Raw genomic sequence first — 14,271 nt, forward strand, 5'->3', positions numbered from 1 at the left:
AAACATGTGCATTTACATATATACATGAGAAATCACACCTGAGAAACATTCGTTTAAAGCAACTCTATTTCGGGACACCTTTACCCACCCCCCAGCCCCCCGCACTGAATACTGTTGTAGAGATCATCATCTACTTCTCCATCTCAAGAGATGGCAGCTAACTTGTTCAGAGGAAGTGCTACAGGGGAACAAAAATCCCAGGCAAATGGAAGCTGGCATGTCATAAATAAGACGAGCATGGTACCTGATAACTTGTGCAACTCTAATAGGCATGGAAAAGTCCAACCCTTTAAATTATTGTGCAAATTATAACCATCAGCCTTTGTTATGGAGGAGAGTCTTACAGAAGATAAAAATATGACTATGGAACTGAAATGCTAATAAGCTTTCTACACTGTGGATGGTTTAGTTGTAGAGAGATGAACGCTGGCAGCGGATGAGTAATTGCTCTGCGTGTACTAAACACAACAGAGCCGCACAGAGCTTCATCATTTGTCACCGTTATTTGTTTAAATGAGAAAAAAGCTGACAGCAGTTATTGCTATAATCCCCGTATTTATCAGATAGGAAACACTAGTTACTCTTAGCAGGTCTAATCCTGTTGGGAGAATAAAAGTTAGGGAATTTTCAAACTAATTGAAGTATATGCTTCACTCTTCAGAGAAGAGAGATATAGAAGAAGAAAACAGAAAGAAAAAGGCTGAACGTTATCGGGTTGACCAAAAAGCCCATTTGAGTTTTTCCATAAGATGATACAGAGTATTTATTTCTGGTCCACTTTTAACAGAAGGGCTCTAGCTTAAGTCCTAACTTGTTCTTTAGAAAAGGCTTCTAGAGTAGTACTTAACGTTCAGCACCATGCCAGCTGCAGCCAGTACCTAACAGCTGTCCCCCTGCCTTTCATCTTCTGATTATTATCAGACTTCCACGAAGCCCATCAATACCATCCTGCCACTGGTTTGCTGCAAAGCAGTTCTCAGATGTACCTGGGGATGGGTGCATGGGGAGGGTTTCACATGGTTCTCTGAGGCTAAACACATCACCACAACTGGATGTTCAGTCTTCGGAAGTTCTCTGTAGTGGGATACTCAGATAACTAAATAACCAGATTCAAGGGGAAAAAAGGAGAATCCCTCTTCCTCCTGTAATATTTTCAAACCACAGTAAAGTAGTTAAGAGGCTTGCGACTCGATTGTGGTGAACTGTTTTCCAGCGTGATCTCCGTGCCCATTTCCCTGGACTGTTCAAGCCCATGTCATGCCTATTCCAGGCCTGGTCTTCTACACTGAGCAGTTTCATGATTGGGAATTAGCCCAGAGAATGAGTCTATTGAGTTAGCTTCCACAGATAAAGCTCCAAAGAACTATTCTAATACAACTTCATGAGTAGCATGGGATCTTGCTCAATTTAGGGCAAGAGAAAAAAAAAATATCAAACTCCCCACGAGAAGCAACCACCTCTTATTCAAGAACCTCCTTTAACAGATCAGCATCCCCTTAGATCCCTCAGTCCCTCTGATGTGTGTACCTGGCTCTGACACAGCCCCATCTCATCCCACTGTCTACTAAGAAGAGGGAAAACAGCCCATTCGGCTTGAAGAAGTGACTCCACCATGTATGCAAGGGGCCGTTTCCCATTTATCTCTTACTAGTCCAGGCAGTCGGAGAAGGCAATGGCACCCCACTCCAGTACTCTTGCCTGGAAAATCCCATGGACAGAGGAGCCTGGTGGGCTGCAGTCCATGGGGTCGAGAAGAGTCAGACATGACTGAGTGACTTCACTTTCACTTTTCACTTTCATGCATTGGAGAAGGAAATGGCAACCCACTCCAGTGTTCTTGCCTGGAGAATCCCAGGGACGGGGGAGCCTGGTGGGCTGCCGTCTATGGGGTCACACCGAGTCGGACATGACTGAAGCCACTTAGCAGCAGCAGCAGCAGTCCAGGTAGTAGAGGAGAGTGAAGAAGCTGGCTTGAAACTCAACATCAGAAAAAATAAGATTATGGAATCTAGTACCTAGTACCACCACTTCATGGCAAATAGAAGGGGAAAAAAGTGGAAGCAACAGATTTTATTTTTTGGGGCCCCAAAATCATGGTGGATAGTGACTGCAGCCATAAAATTAAAAGATGTTTGCTCCTTTGAAGGAAAGCTATGACAAACCTAGACAGCAAGGATCAATTAAAATATAAAAACAGAGATGTCATTCTGCCGACAAAAGTAGCGGAAGCTATGGTTTTTCCAGTAATCATGTACAGATGTGAGAGCTGGACCATAAGTAAAGCTGAGCGCCAAAGAACGCTTTCGAATTGTGGTGCTGGAGAAGACTCTTGAGAGCCCCAAGGAGGTCACACTAGTGAATTCTAAAGGAAATCAACCCTGAATATTCATTGGAAGGATTGATGCTGAAACTCCAATACTTTGGCCACATGATTCGAAGAGCTGACTCTTTGGAAAACACCTTGATGCCTGGAAAGATTGAGGGCAGGAGGAGAAGGGGGAGATAGAGAAAGAGATGGTTAGATGCCATTACCAATTCAATGGACATGAATTTGAGCACACTCCAGGAGACAGTGAAGGAGAGGGAAGAAGGGTATGCTGTAATCCATGGGGATGCACAGAATTGGACATGATTGGTGACTGAACAACAAGAGGAAGCCAAGGTTTAGAGCCCAGAAAGTAGACTCAAACAGTAAGCTTCCCCAAATTTTGAAGAACATATCATTCTTGACTAATCATTATATCATTTGTATGTCCCTTTACTTCTATTAATGTCATCATATCCATCATCTTAAAACCATGGTATTACTAGTCCTATTATTTTGCTGCAGGTCCCATATCATAAGAAACAGATCAAAGACACAGTTGACAACATACATTATTTTTAAAACATTGTACTGAGGCCTCAGATGTGCTTGCCACTTTGCCAGGCACTGAAGATACTGTGACAAAGCAAATGATGAAGATTCTCGTTCTAAAGGAGCTTGTGGATAGAGCAGGAGACACTTCAACCTGCCCGAACATTGGAGTGTGACAAATTCTACAAGAGGAGCACAGGTTGCCAAAGATCACATAAGATGGGCTTTTAACCTCTCTGAAGCATCACCAAAAGCTTCTAGGGTGGGCGCCATTCTACCTACAACCTGAAGGCCCAGTATTTAGCTCAGGGTCTAGGGCAAGGCTCTAGTAAAGACACATGAATCTGATCCGTATTTGAAGTTTTAAAACTTTGAGATGCAAAGAAGCCTTTAGATGGAACTGTGCTTCCATTTCTTAAGGGAGCTTACACATCTTCAGGCCAACATGCTATACTGAAAGTAGCAAATTAAATGGAGCTAATTGAAAGGTAGATCCATATTTCATTTTACTGGCAGATGCTTAATTAGGGCTAAATGTCTTTTGCCACTTTATCCTAGCAACAAGATTAAAATGTATTTTGATAAAAAAAAAAAAAACCATCCTCCTTTGAAAGTGCACTATGCCTAATGAATACTCTTTAGTTTCCCCTGGATAATAACCACTCCACATATCCCTCAGAAGTATGGCAAGTTCAGTCTTAAGTACAGAAACTAAGAATACACCCAAGCTCTCCAGTTTCATCCTCACCGGAGATTAGAATTAATCATCACAGAGGTGTCTGGCAGAGGAAAGTAAATTAACTCGATAGTGTGGTCTGATAACAGACAGAAGGGAAATTTAAGAGGCAGGAGTAGGGAAGGGAGAGTTATTTAGAGGACAGGACCCCTGAATGACTTATTCACACCTCACACTCACAGCTTGTGGGTAACCCACTCATGATTTCCAACCCTGTTGCCCCAGTCAATGGCTTTTTATTCCTGCAGACACTACAACAACTTCCTGGTAGTAAATCATCCTGAGATTATCCCACCAATTCTATCTCCCTCGGTGGTACCAGGGGCTCTAGGAATCACCAAGACAAAATGTAAATCAATGCAGTGAATCCTAGGCAAATGAGATGTCATTCCATGAAAGACAACTCTTTACCTATTAATAACACAGATGCTGGGAAAGACTGAGGACAAGAGAAGAGGGTGGCAGAGGATGAGATGTTTGGATGGCATCACTGACTCAATGGACATGAGTGTGAGCAAGCTCTGGGAGATGGTTAAGGACAGGGAAGCCTCACGTGCTGCGATTCATGGGGTCGCAAAGAGTCAGACATGACTTAGTGAATGAACAACAACATACCAGCACTTTTTGGAACTGTAAAAGTTCATAATTTTCTATTTGTTTTTAGAAGCATAGAAACTACTACTGCATCTATTTAAACATTGGTAATACTGTAAAACACAATGAAATGTTTTACAACTGAAAAGATAAAATAACACACTAATATAGCAGTTTTATATTTATCATTTTGAAGGCTAACCTCGATTGGGAATTTGCTATATACCAGACCCTGAGCTAAGTATGTCACACACATTAGGTTCGACCACCCCCACTATAGTTCCCAGAGTAGATACAATTATAACTGCCGTGTTATACAAGGCAAAGCTGAAGTGAAAGGATACTAAGCAACATATCTACCTTAAGAAAGTCTGTAAATGGATAAACAGATCTCAAAAATGGTAGGTGTCACATTGCATTAATATTGACACTCTTAACCACAGGACTATCCTCAGTTTCTAAAATATCTTTGTAATTCCCACTTCATATAAAGAGACACGCTTCTAAATGCTGTATGAACAGAAAAGACTACAAAAGTCCAAAGACACTGCTTAAGAATTTAGGGTTTAGAACAAATATTGGGCTGATATCATGATTTGCCATTAAATTATATAAGATGGTTAGCTGCCTTCTGTCTCTGCTATGAATGAAATGATATTAAACAGCTTTTTTTTTGGTAAGACAGATTTAAATTAGACACACAAGACAAGGTCTGCATGTTCTGTCACAAATTTTGGGAAGGAATTCATAATATTTTCCTGAACACCTTTTTAGAATAGGTCGGTCCTCTCTGAGAAGCAGAGTAGTGAACAGGATAAAACCTGGGTGGGGTGGAAGAATGTTTCTATAAACGTGAGTTTTAAACCAACAAACTGGCAATGGAACAGTTGAGAGATGGATTTTTCTGTGTTCTGTGGTCTCAAATATATGCTTCCCAAATGTATCCTGGTGATTTGTGAACACTGAAGGTAACTTCAAATTAATGGTTTTCTGGAAGATACTATATCCAAATCCCCATCACTGGCATAGCAAAGTTCTTAGATATAAATTTTAAAGATTTAATACATTTTTATTTCTGTTCTTCTCCCTTTTCTCAACACAATCCATTAACCTCTTCTCCCCAGAGAGTGACTCCAGTTCTTTATGAAGGAAATCGCACAGTGAAATCCCTGAAATGATATTCTTTAAGAAGAAAAATATTAGTTTACTGGAGTTGAGACTTTTCCCATAATGCATTGAAATACACATTATTTCACTCATTAGAGTTCGATATCTCCAAGGCAGAATAAGAACCAGGGAGGCTTGTTAAGGGAACTCCGTTTTTATTGAACAATAAAGAAGTAGCTAAGCTTATTGATAACTCAAGCTTCCCACAGGCTACATTATCCTGATTGCCAAGGATGAGTTTTCCTGGTTATTGTTTTTCTCTGTGTATGTGTGTGTGTACACGCACTTGCTTATTATATTAAAACTCTTTAATTTCTGGGTTATTGGAACAATCCACCCTTTTCTCAGGGGCACGATGCCTGAACTGGGACTGCCTCTCAACTCCAGATGTTAACTGAAGAAAAATAAAGGAAGAAGACTTCCCATATTTCCAAATGAAATGAGGCAGAACAAATGAAAGGGGATTGCTTGGCTTGTGCAGAGAACTAAAAGTGTACATTACTAAGAGGTATAGCCATGTCTGTGCAAACACAGTAACTCATGTCAAATAAATTGTGCTTTCTGCAGGAAAGAACTCTTGCTCTGGGTTTTCCAAGCTAAATTGCATGAAAACACACAATCCTTTTTCTTCTTATATTTGAACTGTTAGATGACGGGGCTAAATTACCAGAAAAGACCAAAGGCAGTTTGCAGCCTTTAACAACTGAAAGGACTTATTGCTTCCAATTTGGAAATACAAAAGATTCTGTGTGGACTCCCAACACTCCCAGGTCCTATGCATTTCCCATTAGTTCAGTGAAGAAAGAAAACCTGTAAGTAAAAAGGATATCAAAGTTCTCTGGGATTTAAAAATGGAGACCATGTTGGCCAAAGATATTGAAGCAGATACTTTTCAACTTCTTAACAGCATGGATAATTCTCTGCTGCTGCTGCTGCTGCTGCTTCGCGTCAGTCTACCCCTGGTCAAATGTGGTCCCACTGTTCTTGGTCTCCTGGTGTCATTCACTCCCCCTGGACTGGCAGGAACTATTTTTCAGACCCCATCAAAAGCCATTAAGGCTGTAAGGTAGCCAACTCCTGTTCTCCAGCTCCATAGTGAAGAAACCCAGGGGAGGGGTAATGCATCTATTTTTCAATACCTGAGGCCATTTTGTTTCCCATCTTAATTGCACTTATGCATTAGTTTGGGGTCTAATATCTCCACTCATCTTGCTCCAGTGTCCACTTTTCCACTATGAATACAGAGCTTAGGAAACATAATTGCAGTGTTCGGTAGACAGTGATTTTCATTAAGCACACAGAAGAAAAAAACAGTTTTAGGGAGAGACATTTCTTTTCTATTGGTTCAATCAAAATGACTTGGAAGAAAAGGTTGTGCTTATTAAATTCTTTTCAAAAGGCAGTTGTTAAAATTTAAGTTCTCAACAGCTTGTTTTTTAAAATCAGTGTATAATCTCTTATACATTTTGTCATTTATGATTTTTTTTGTTCTTCCCAGTTCCTTTGAAATTTGTGACTTTTATTGGTCTTTTTTAATTTTATTTTTTTTAAAAGGAAGCAAAGGCAGAGACTTTTACATGGAGGCAGAGAATGTAATCAACGCCGCTGTCTTCAAGACATGGAGTTGCCTAGCAATGAGAAAGGAATTAAAAGCAGGAAGCAATAACAAAACTGAATGTTGTGAAATTACAAGAGGGTAGAGTGTTAAATGGGCCTGCAATATTTATCAAGAGGTTTTTAAATGAGAATGGATATAGGATTTTCTAGCAGTAGTATAAAATAATAGCTGACCATTTTTCAATGTTCTTCCTATCTGTTATTTGCAGCAGTTTACCCAAAGGTTTTCTGCTATTTTCAGTTCATTACTGGCAAAATCTAGGACAGAAATGTCTGAGGAAAAAACACACAACCCTATGTAGCCTCTAGTATCTGAGTCCCTCTCCAGTTGGACTAGCTGAGTTTAAGAAACATACACATTTCATATTTCACATTGTTCTATAGGCTTTTGTCCTATGGGCAATGCTGTTCCCTTTGTTGCCCTCTCCCCAAATATCAAGACTTTTCTTGGAAGTCTTCATGCAAAGGTAAATGAGATTGCTACTGTTTGCGACTCAAACTCTCTTCACTCCAGATTTATTCACCTAGGTCTCTTCATGATCCCAATCTTTGGAACACAGAAGCAAAAACTTTCCCAATACGAAGATTCAGTGTGTTCTCTTCATTGGTTTTGATTTTTGCCAAACCCTTCTTTAAAGAAGGAAACTATACCTGGAATCCTGGAAATGTCTCTATACCTTTAATTGTTACAAACTTCTGTCAGTGCTGGAAACACAACAAAGAATAAGGGATTAGCCCTTGGAGAGATGGCTGAGATGGAAAGGAACAGACAAACTCCAGTGGAATAGTGATAAGGATTATACTTGGGAAATTAAACGTTAAACAGATTGATGATAGAAAATGCTGAGACAGGTGATGAAACCCATCCTGATATCAGTAAGGAAATTTGTCAATATTTTGATTGGGAAGGAGACCATAGGAATCTGTATGGACCTTTATAGTATCAAGGAAATATATCCATAGTGAAGATCAGGAGATCTGGGTTCTAGCAATAGCTACGGCATGAACTACTTGTATTTCTTGGAACCTTTTATTTTAATAAATAAAACAGAGCTGTTATGTTTACCACTGAGAGCCCTTCCCATTCTCACATTTAGAAACTGGAATTCTAAGCATGCTTTTGGTCTGAAGAATAGTATATCTAAAACAAGCACTTCTGTTTTCTTCCTCATTCTAATTCCAAAGTGGAATGATTAGGGAATTGTGATTCTCTACCTTTTGATACATTTATGCTACAAACCCAAATTAGCTCAGAACTGCATAATCGTTAGCACTGTTGATATATATGTTCAGTTCTTTGCCTCATTCATTGTTCCTAGGCAGAGACAGAGTAATATCTGAAGATCTTTATGGAATGATTTTCCCCCTCTGCTTTGGAACACAGCATACCCTGCTTACTGCCCTGTTGGGTGCGGATGTTCCTCTTCTGACTCCTCAGGAGGTGTGTCTGCATCTCTAGGTCCACTTTCTTGTCATATTGCCCATTCTCTCTTGACAACTCCTCCATCTCCATGGCTTCACTCTTTACGATGAGGATCTTAGTTCCAGATCTACATCTCTTCATTATCCCCAAGTATTTCAAGTATAGTTTGTTCAAACAATGATGTCAGACTTTTCTCCTTGCTAATGTGATTACTAATATTAATTGCATAACCCTTTTCCTTCTGTTAAGAGATTCGTTTTTATTTCTCCATTCATTCAATCATTCAGCTATTATGTCCGATTCGTGACACTGCTTCTCACATCAGTATCTAGCTCTTATTCCTGTGGCCATTCCTCAAGCAGCAGCCCTTACCTTCTCAGCTGAATTACTCAAGTCTCTTAACTTCTCCATTCCTGCTTCTCCTTACCATCCCAAAGGCTTGTTCCAGATTCATCTTTTGAAGTATAGTTTCAAAGCCATTGCATTCCTGTATGTCAATATAATCAATCCCTACCATTAAGAAAATATCCATAAAGTTGAGTAAAGGACTTCTTGCTCTGATATTTGAGGTCTTTCATGCCACTGATTGAGCTGTTTTCCAGCTATCAACTGCTATCTCCTGTATCAATTTTATATTTCAACCAAACCAAACTAAGTAGAACACACACTCAGCTTTCTTTCATTTGCTAATATTGACCACTGAGACCCCTCTCTCTTCAATAGAGTGTAGCATCAATTATGCATAATAGAATCACATAGTCAATGCTCCTTTCAAATGCTATTCCTTCCACACCTTTCCTGAGAGTCCCAGTTAGACATGATTTTTTAAAATCCTCCCTAGCACCATCTACTACTCTTTAGACATTTATCATAACTTCATTTGCACTTATACTGGTCATAAATCTATTAGTAGGTATGAAGGTCTACATCAGAGTTTGCCTCCTCCCCTTCCTGGAATACTCTGAAAGACTTAGCTTAGTGTACTAAACAGGACTGGTATATAGTTAATAAATTAAGCTGATACAACTTCCTAATTATTCATGACTTTATTTATTCAAAATCTGACATCTAGTAAGTTTAGAACTAATAAAAATCAATAACATAGAGTAACATCAAATTGGATTTAGGATGAGGCTAAATTTTCTGTTAGTCTGAGAAGCCAAAGTTCAAAAGCATATACTGTTTTTATTATATGCTAAAATATAAAAGTAATACATTTTGAAAGTTTTGAGTCAAATGATCTTATTTAGATATCCAGCACAAGCCCACAGTTTACTTAATCTCTTTGAGCCTCCGTTCCCTTATTTATAAGAAGGCAATAACAGCATTATTTATCCCAGAGGGCTACTGAGAAGACAGTAGGATAATGTGTATCAGAAGCTTAGATAAGGTCTGGTTAAATAGTAAGTGCTCAATAAATATTAGCTAATATGATCACTATTCTCATCATCACTCCTCACCAGACAAATCAGCCAGCTAATCAAGATGGTCCTGAACTTCTTTTATACAGGAGATCCTATTCAAATCTGGTCTTCTAATGTGAACTTCTTTATCATTACACAGTAATCAAAAGAACTCAGACGACTCAGAAACCATCAGCTGTAAAGAATGAAGCATACAAGAATAATAGCCAGGAAGAAAGATTAGAGAAACTGAATTTAGGCTGCTTAAAAGGGTGCTTCTTGAAAGATTTATGTCATGAAAAAAATATTCAGAATTCAGAAAATGAAAACAGTGACTGCCTGATTTTATTTCCAGGGAGAATATTAACTTTTATACAAAATTAGGTCTTAATGTGATATAGAGCAGGAAAATAAAAAATGCTCGTCTACCGTATTGGAGTAGACTAGCAGGAGTGCTGTGGAGTCATTTCAAGACACGACTTCCTCTTATATTCCTTGGATACTGTTAACATGACTTCACTCAAATAAGGTGTCTGACTTAACACAGGTTTCCCCAGTCATATTGACATAAAAATCTGAGAAGCTACCATAGATTCTTCCGTTGCTTCCCATTCTTACCTGAACTCTCATCCAGACTCTCCTCAGAGACATGCTCATTCTGATGGACCCACTCGCCGTTGCATTTGAAGAATATCTGCATGGCTGGCCTTGCTTTGCACCTCAGTGCAATGGGGTTGCTCTTGATGATGTAAGCATCGTCTGGCTCCTCTATGAAATGAGGCAGAGTCCCAGGAGCTGATGGGATGGAATCAGGGAGGACTTCACCATTGTCGGCTCCTGTGAAATGGAAGAAGGTGTTAGAACAGTCTACACTGGCAGCACCTGCATCAGGGCGAAAAACACAACCGGCTCTAAGAATCTGTCCTGGAAAACTCTGCATCCTAATCAGCACGCCTGCAAGGCCTATGCAGAGGAATTAGTGTTTAGAGATTGAATTAGCGCCATAGGGTACCTTTAGCCGAACACACATCCAAGGTTATTGGACAAGTGAAGGTAACGAATAGGAGCCCTCCTCTAACTACAGCTTTTAATCTTTATATTTTTGTTGACAGAAATGAAAGAGATACCTGTGGCTGAATCTTGAGATTCAGCCTGGTGAGTGGTTACCTCGAAGTACTCAATGAGGGCCCCCAGCTGCCTCAAAACGCTGAAATAATGGAGGGAATAGATCTGGTTCTTCCATACATGAGTATGAATAATGGTGATGTTGGTGGAGAATAGTTGGTCATAAGACATGTCCAAAGGATTGGCAACTGTCCACTTTCTTTACCTATGAACCTTGGAGACTGGTGTTCAACCTTGGATATAGTTTCTTTTCCAAACCTACCAAACCTTCTAAAGGGAATGTGTATTTCTTCTGCTTGTCTTAGACCATCATTCCCTGCCCCAACATTTCTACCCATGGATGACTTCATTTTGAAGGCTAGGAACCAAAACAAATCACTAACAAGCTATGGTTTAAGATCTATAGTTACATTTGCTCAAAGTGAAGAAATAAATACATCTCCCCAAGTATAGGAAAGTGATGAGTGGAGAGAAATAATACGAAAAGGAAAAAGCAGGAGCCAAGACTTTGCTCCATTGCCACTTTACTCTACTTAGCAAGGACTTGAGCCCTAGGAAACTAGCACATGGCCAACGGGAGAAAGATATACCTACTGAGCAATGTGGAGCATGACCAAGAAGAACCCTATTTTGTGCCTTCCCATGGCATTCCGGAGAAAGAACAAAGCAAGCAAATACCAAGTATTGGTATTGATCTTCAATACCAAGATCAACTCTGCCCAAGAGAGGGTTTCTCTCATTCAAAGCAAACCAGTCTTTACGACCAGCTGGAGAAACGGGACCTAATGAAACCAGCAGAACAAAATCCAGGTTATCAGGAGGGAGTCTGGAGTCAGGAGGCGTCTGTGTCCTAACCTGGCTTTTTGGGTGTCATCATTGTAATTCTGAACAAACACAGACATTTGTATACACTGAAGTCAAGAGGCTAAAGGACTAAGCACTCTCAAGGGTAAACAAAACTCGCAACATTAGGTGGAACGTCCTTTTGAAGAGCCTGTAGGGGGTATCATCAAAGACAAAAGCACATAGGAGGAATGACTGCCTGTAATTTTGTGTTTGTGTAAAGAAGAAAGAAATAAAAGGCACTGAGTTATGGGAAAGACTGTTCACCAACAGGAATACATAAGTACTACGCCACTGAAATAAATTAAACACAAGAGCTTGATTCTCCAAACTATTTTTTCATTAAATATATCAAATCAAGGTGTGGGGGGGTTCACACATTAAAAAGCTTGAGATTTATAAGTTTTCAAATCCATTTGTAACAGAAAAGTTAACTCATGTTAATAGAAAAGTTAACTCACAAGATGAAAATACCATCATGAAAGCCAATATTCCAAATAATGAGAGAGTAAACAGTTTAAGCCATAAAAGTTTGATAAACTCCTTCAAAAAATAAAATATGTATCTATCACATGGAAAAAGAAGGGTCTCAGGAAAGAATCTGAGAAGTGTTTTTTTTTAATGTTTTAAATTATATTTACAATGGGCTTCACAAAATATGTCACATATTAATTCATTTTGTTATTGACTGCTCAAACAATTTCCATCTTCAATAAATACCAAGTCTCCTCAGGCTTCTGTAAATCCATGCATTAGAGGAAATGGCAGAGGTATTAAAAGATTTTATATGGGCATCAAACAGCTCACACTCCCATCAGGGGTTTGAGTTTTGTCCAAAGTAATTCACTGATACAGAAAAGGGTCACCCGATGAACAAATACAAAGCCCCAAAGCGGTAGCCCAAGTGAACACAGGTGTGCATTACACGCTGTTGTTTAGCTAGTATAAATAACAATGCATAAATGTGAGAAGAGACTACTGAAATGGGGTAAGTGGTCACAGAAAACACTTTCTAAGTAAACATACAATATTAAACCAGCCTAAGTAAAATGACTGGAATATAAGATAAATCGAGCTTTAACCATCTGAGCCCCAAAACACACAGAGATCTGAAAGCAATTAGGATAGCTTCCTGCTACTTTAATAAAGCGCCTTTTGATAAAATAGTTCAGCCTTCAGAGAGTAGAAGAGTGGAACGGGAAAGGCTGCTTGAAGTGTCCTGGCTGTTCTGAGGACATCCATTAAGAATCAATCAACCTTAATTATAAAATAGAAACAGACTCATAGACAGAGGTAACAAAGTTACGGTTACCAAAGGGGATATGGCAGGGTATAATCTAGGAGTTTAGGATTAATGGATATACATGACTGTATAAAAAACAAACAGTAAGGACCTACAGAACAGCACAGGGAACTATGTTCAATACCTTTTAACAGCCAACCTAGAATGGCAAAGAATCGTGGTACAGGGCAGTAATATGTATGTGTACACACACACACACACACACACACACACACACACACGTATAACTGAATCACCCTGCTGTACACTTGAAACTAACACAACACTAACTAAACTTCAATTTTTAAAAAAAGGAAAAGAAATTAAAAGAATCAATCAATCTCAATGTTCAGAGGAGGGAAAAAAAAGGCTGAATGTAGCATTCTATCTTAACTATTATTGAAGCCACATAAATATCATGTATATTTACAGAAAAGGCCATGTTTCAGGAAAACAAAAAGCAACAACAACGAAAGTCAATTTGTGCCACTAAGAGTGGAGAGGTGAGAGATTGTAGGTATACATTTGTACACATATTACCATTTCTTTGCATCCTTCTGACAAAAAATGAAGTGAAAATAGAAGAGTGCTAGTGGTTAAAAAAAAAAAAACTCTGCCTGCGAATGCAGGAAACTTAAGAGATTCCAGGTTCAATTCCTGGGTCAGGAAGATCCCCTGAAGAAGGGCATGGCAACCCACTCCAGTATTCTTGCCTGGATAATGGTCACAAAGTGTCCAACAGACTGAAGCTACTTACCAGGCACACAGAAGAGTTACCTATTTTCCTTTTTCTCCCCTGGTTTGCTTTGTGTGCATCATGAAGTGTTGGGGGTGGTGTTTCTCTCACACTGATTATCTACGGCTTCCCCTCATGAGGACCCTCCCTAGGCTCAGGCTTGAATTCCTGGTGAAGCAGTGCCCTGCCCTTCAGATGCTCCTCTCATAAAATGAAGGCTGCTCCCCTGCAAGACACCCCCTTCTTAACCCACTGGACTAGGAAGTTGCCAATAGAAGTTCCAAGCTGGGACCTAGAAGTTGCTAACAACCAGAATAGAAAAGAACATGAAATAATTGAAAAGAATATGAAAAAGAATGTGTGTGTGTATATATATGTTAAACTGAAACACTTTGCTATACAACAGAAATGAACACAATAGCATAAATCAACTACACTTAAATAATATTAAATGCTTTTGAACTGTGGTGTTGGAGAAGACTCTTGAG

General features: G+C 39.3%; 1 protein-coding gene across 4 annotated transcripts in view; it reads right to left on the minus strand.

The window, feature by feature from the left end:
* Nucleotides 1–14,271, minus strand: part of UNC5D (unc-5 netrin receptor D) — a 366,024-nt gene that overhangs the window by 267,198 nt on the left and 84,555 nt on the right. For all 4 annotated transcript variants that reach the window (XM_055567106.1, XM_055567109.1, XM_055567105.1 and 1 more), the window contains exon 2: nt 10,416–10,634. In XM_055567106.1, the coding sequence (XP_055423081.1) occupies nt 10,416–10,497 (82 nt within the window). In that variant the 5' untranslated portion in view covers nt 10,498–10,634. The remainder of the gene's footprint in view (nt 1–10,415; nt 10,635–14,271) is intronic.

Source organism: Bubalus kerabau, chromosome 2 (assembly GCF_029407905.1).
Source record: "Bubalus kerabau isolate K-KA32 ecotype Philippines breed swamp buffalo chromosome 2, PCC_UOA_SB_1v2, whole genome shotgun sequence".
NCBI classification, from domain to species: Eukaryota; Metazoa; Chordata; class Mammalia; order Artiodactyla; family Bovidae; genus Bubalus; species Bubalus kerabau.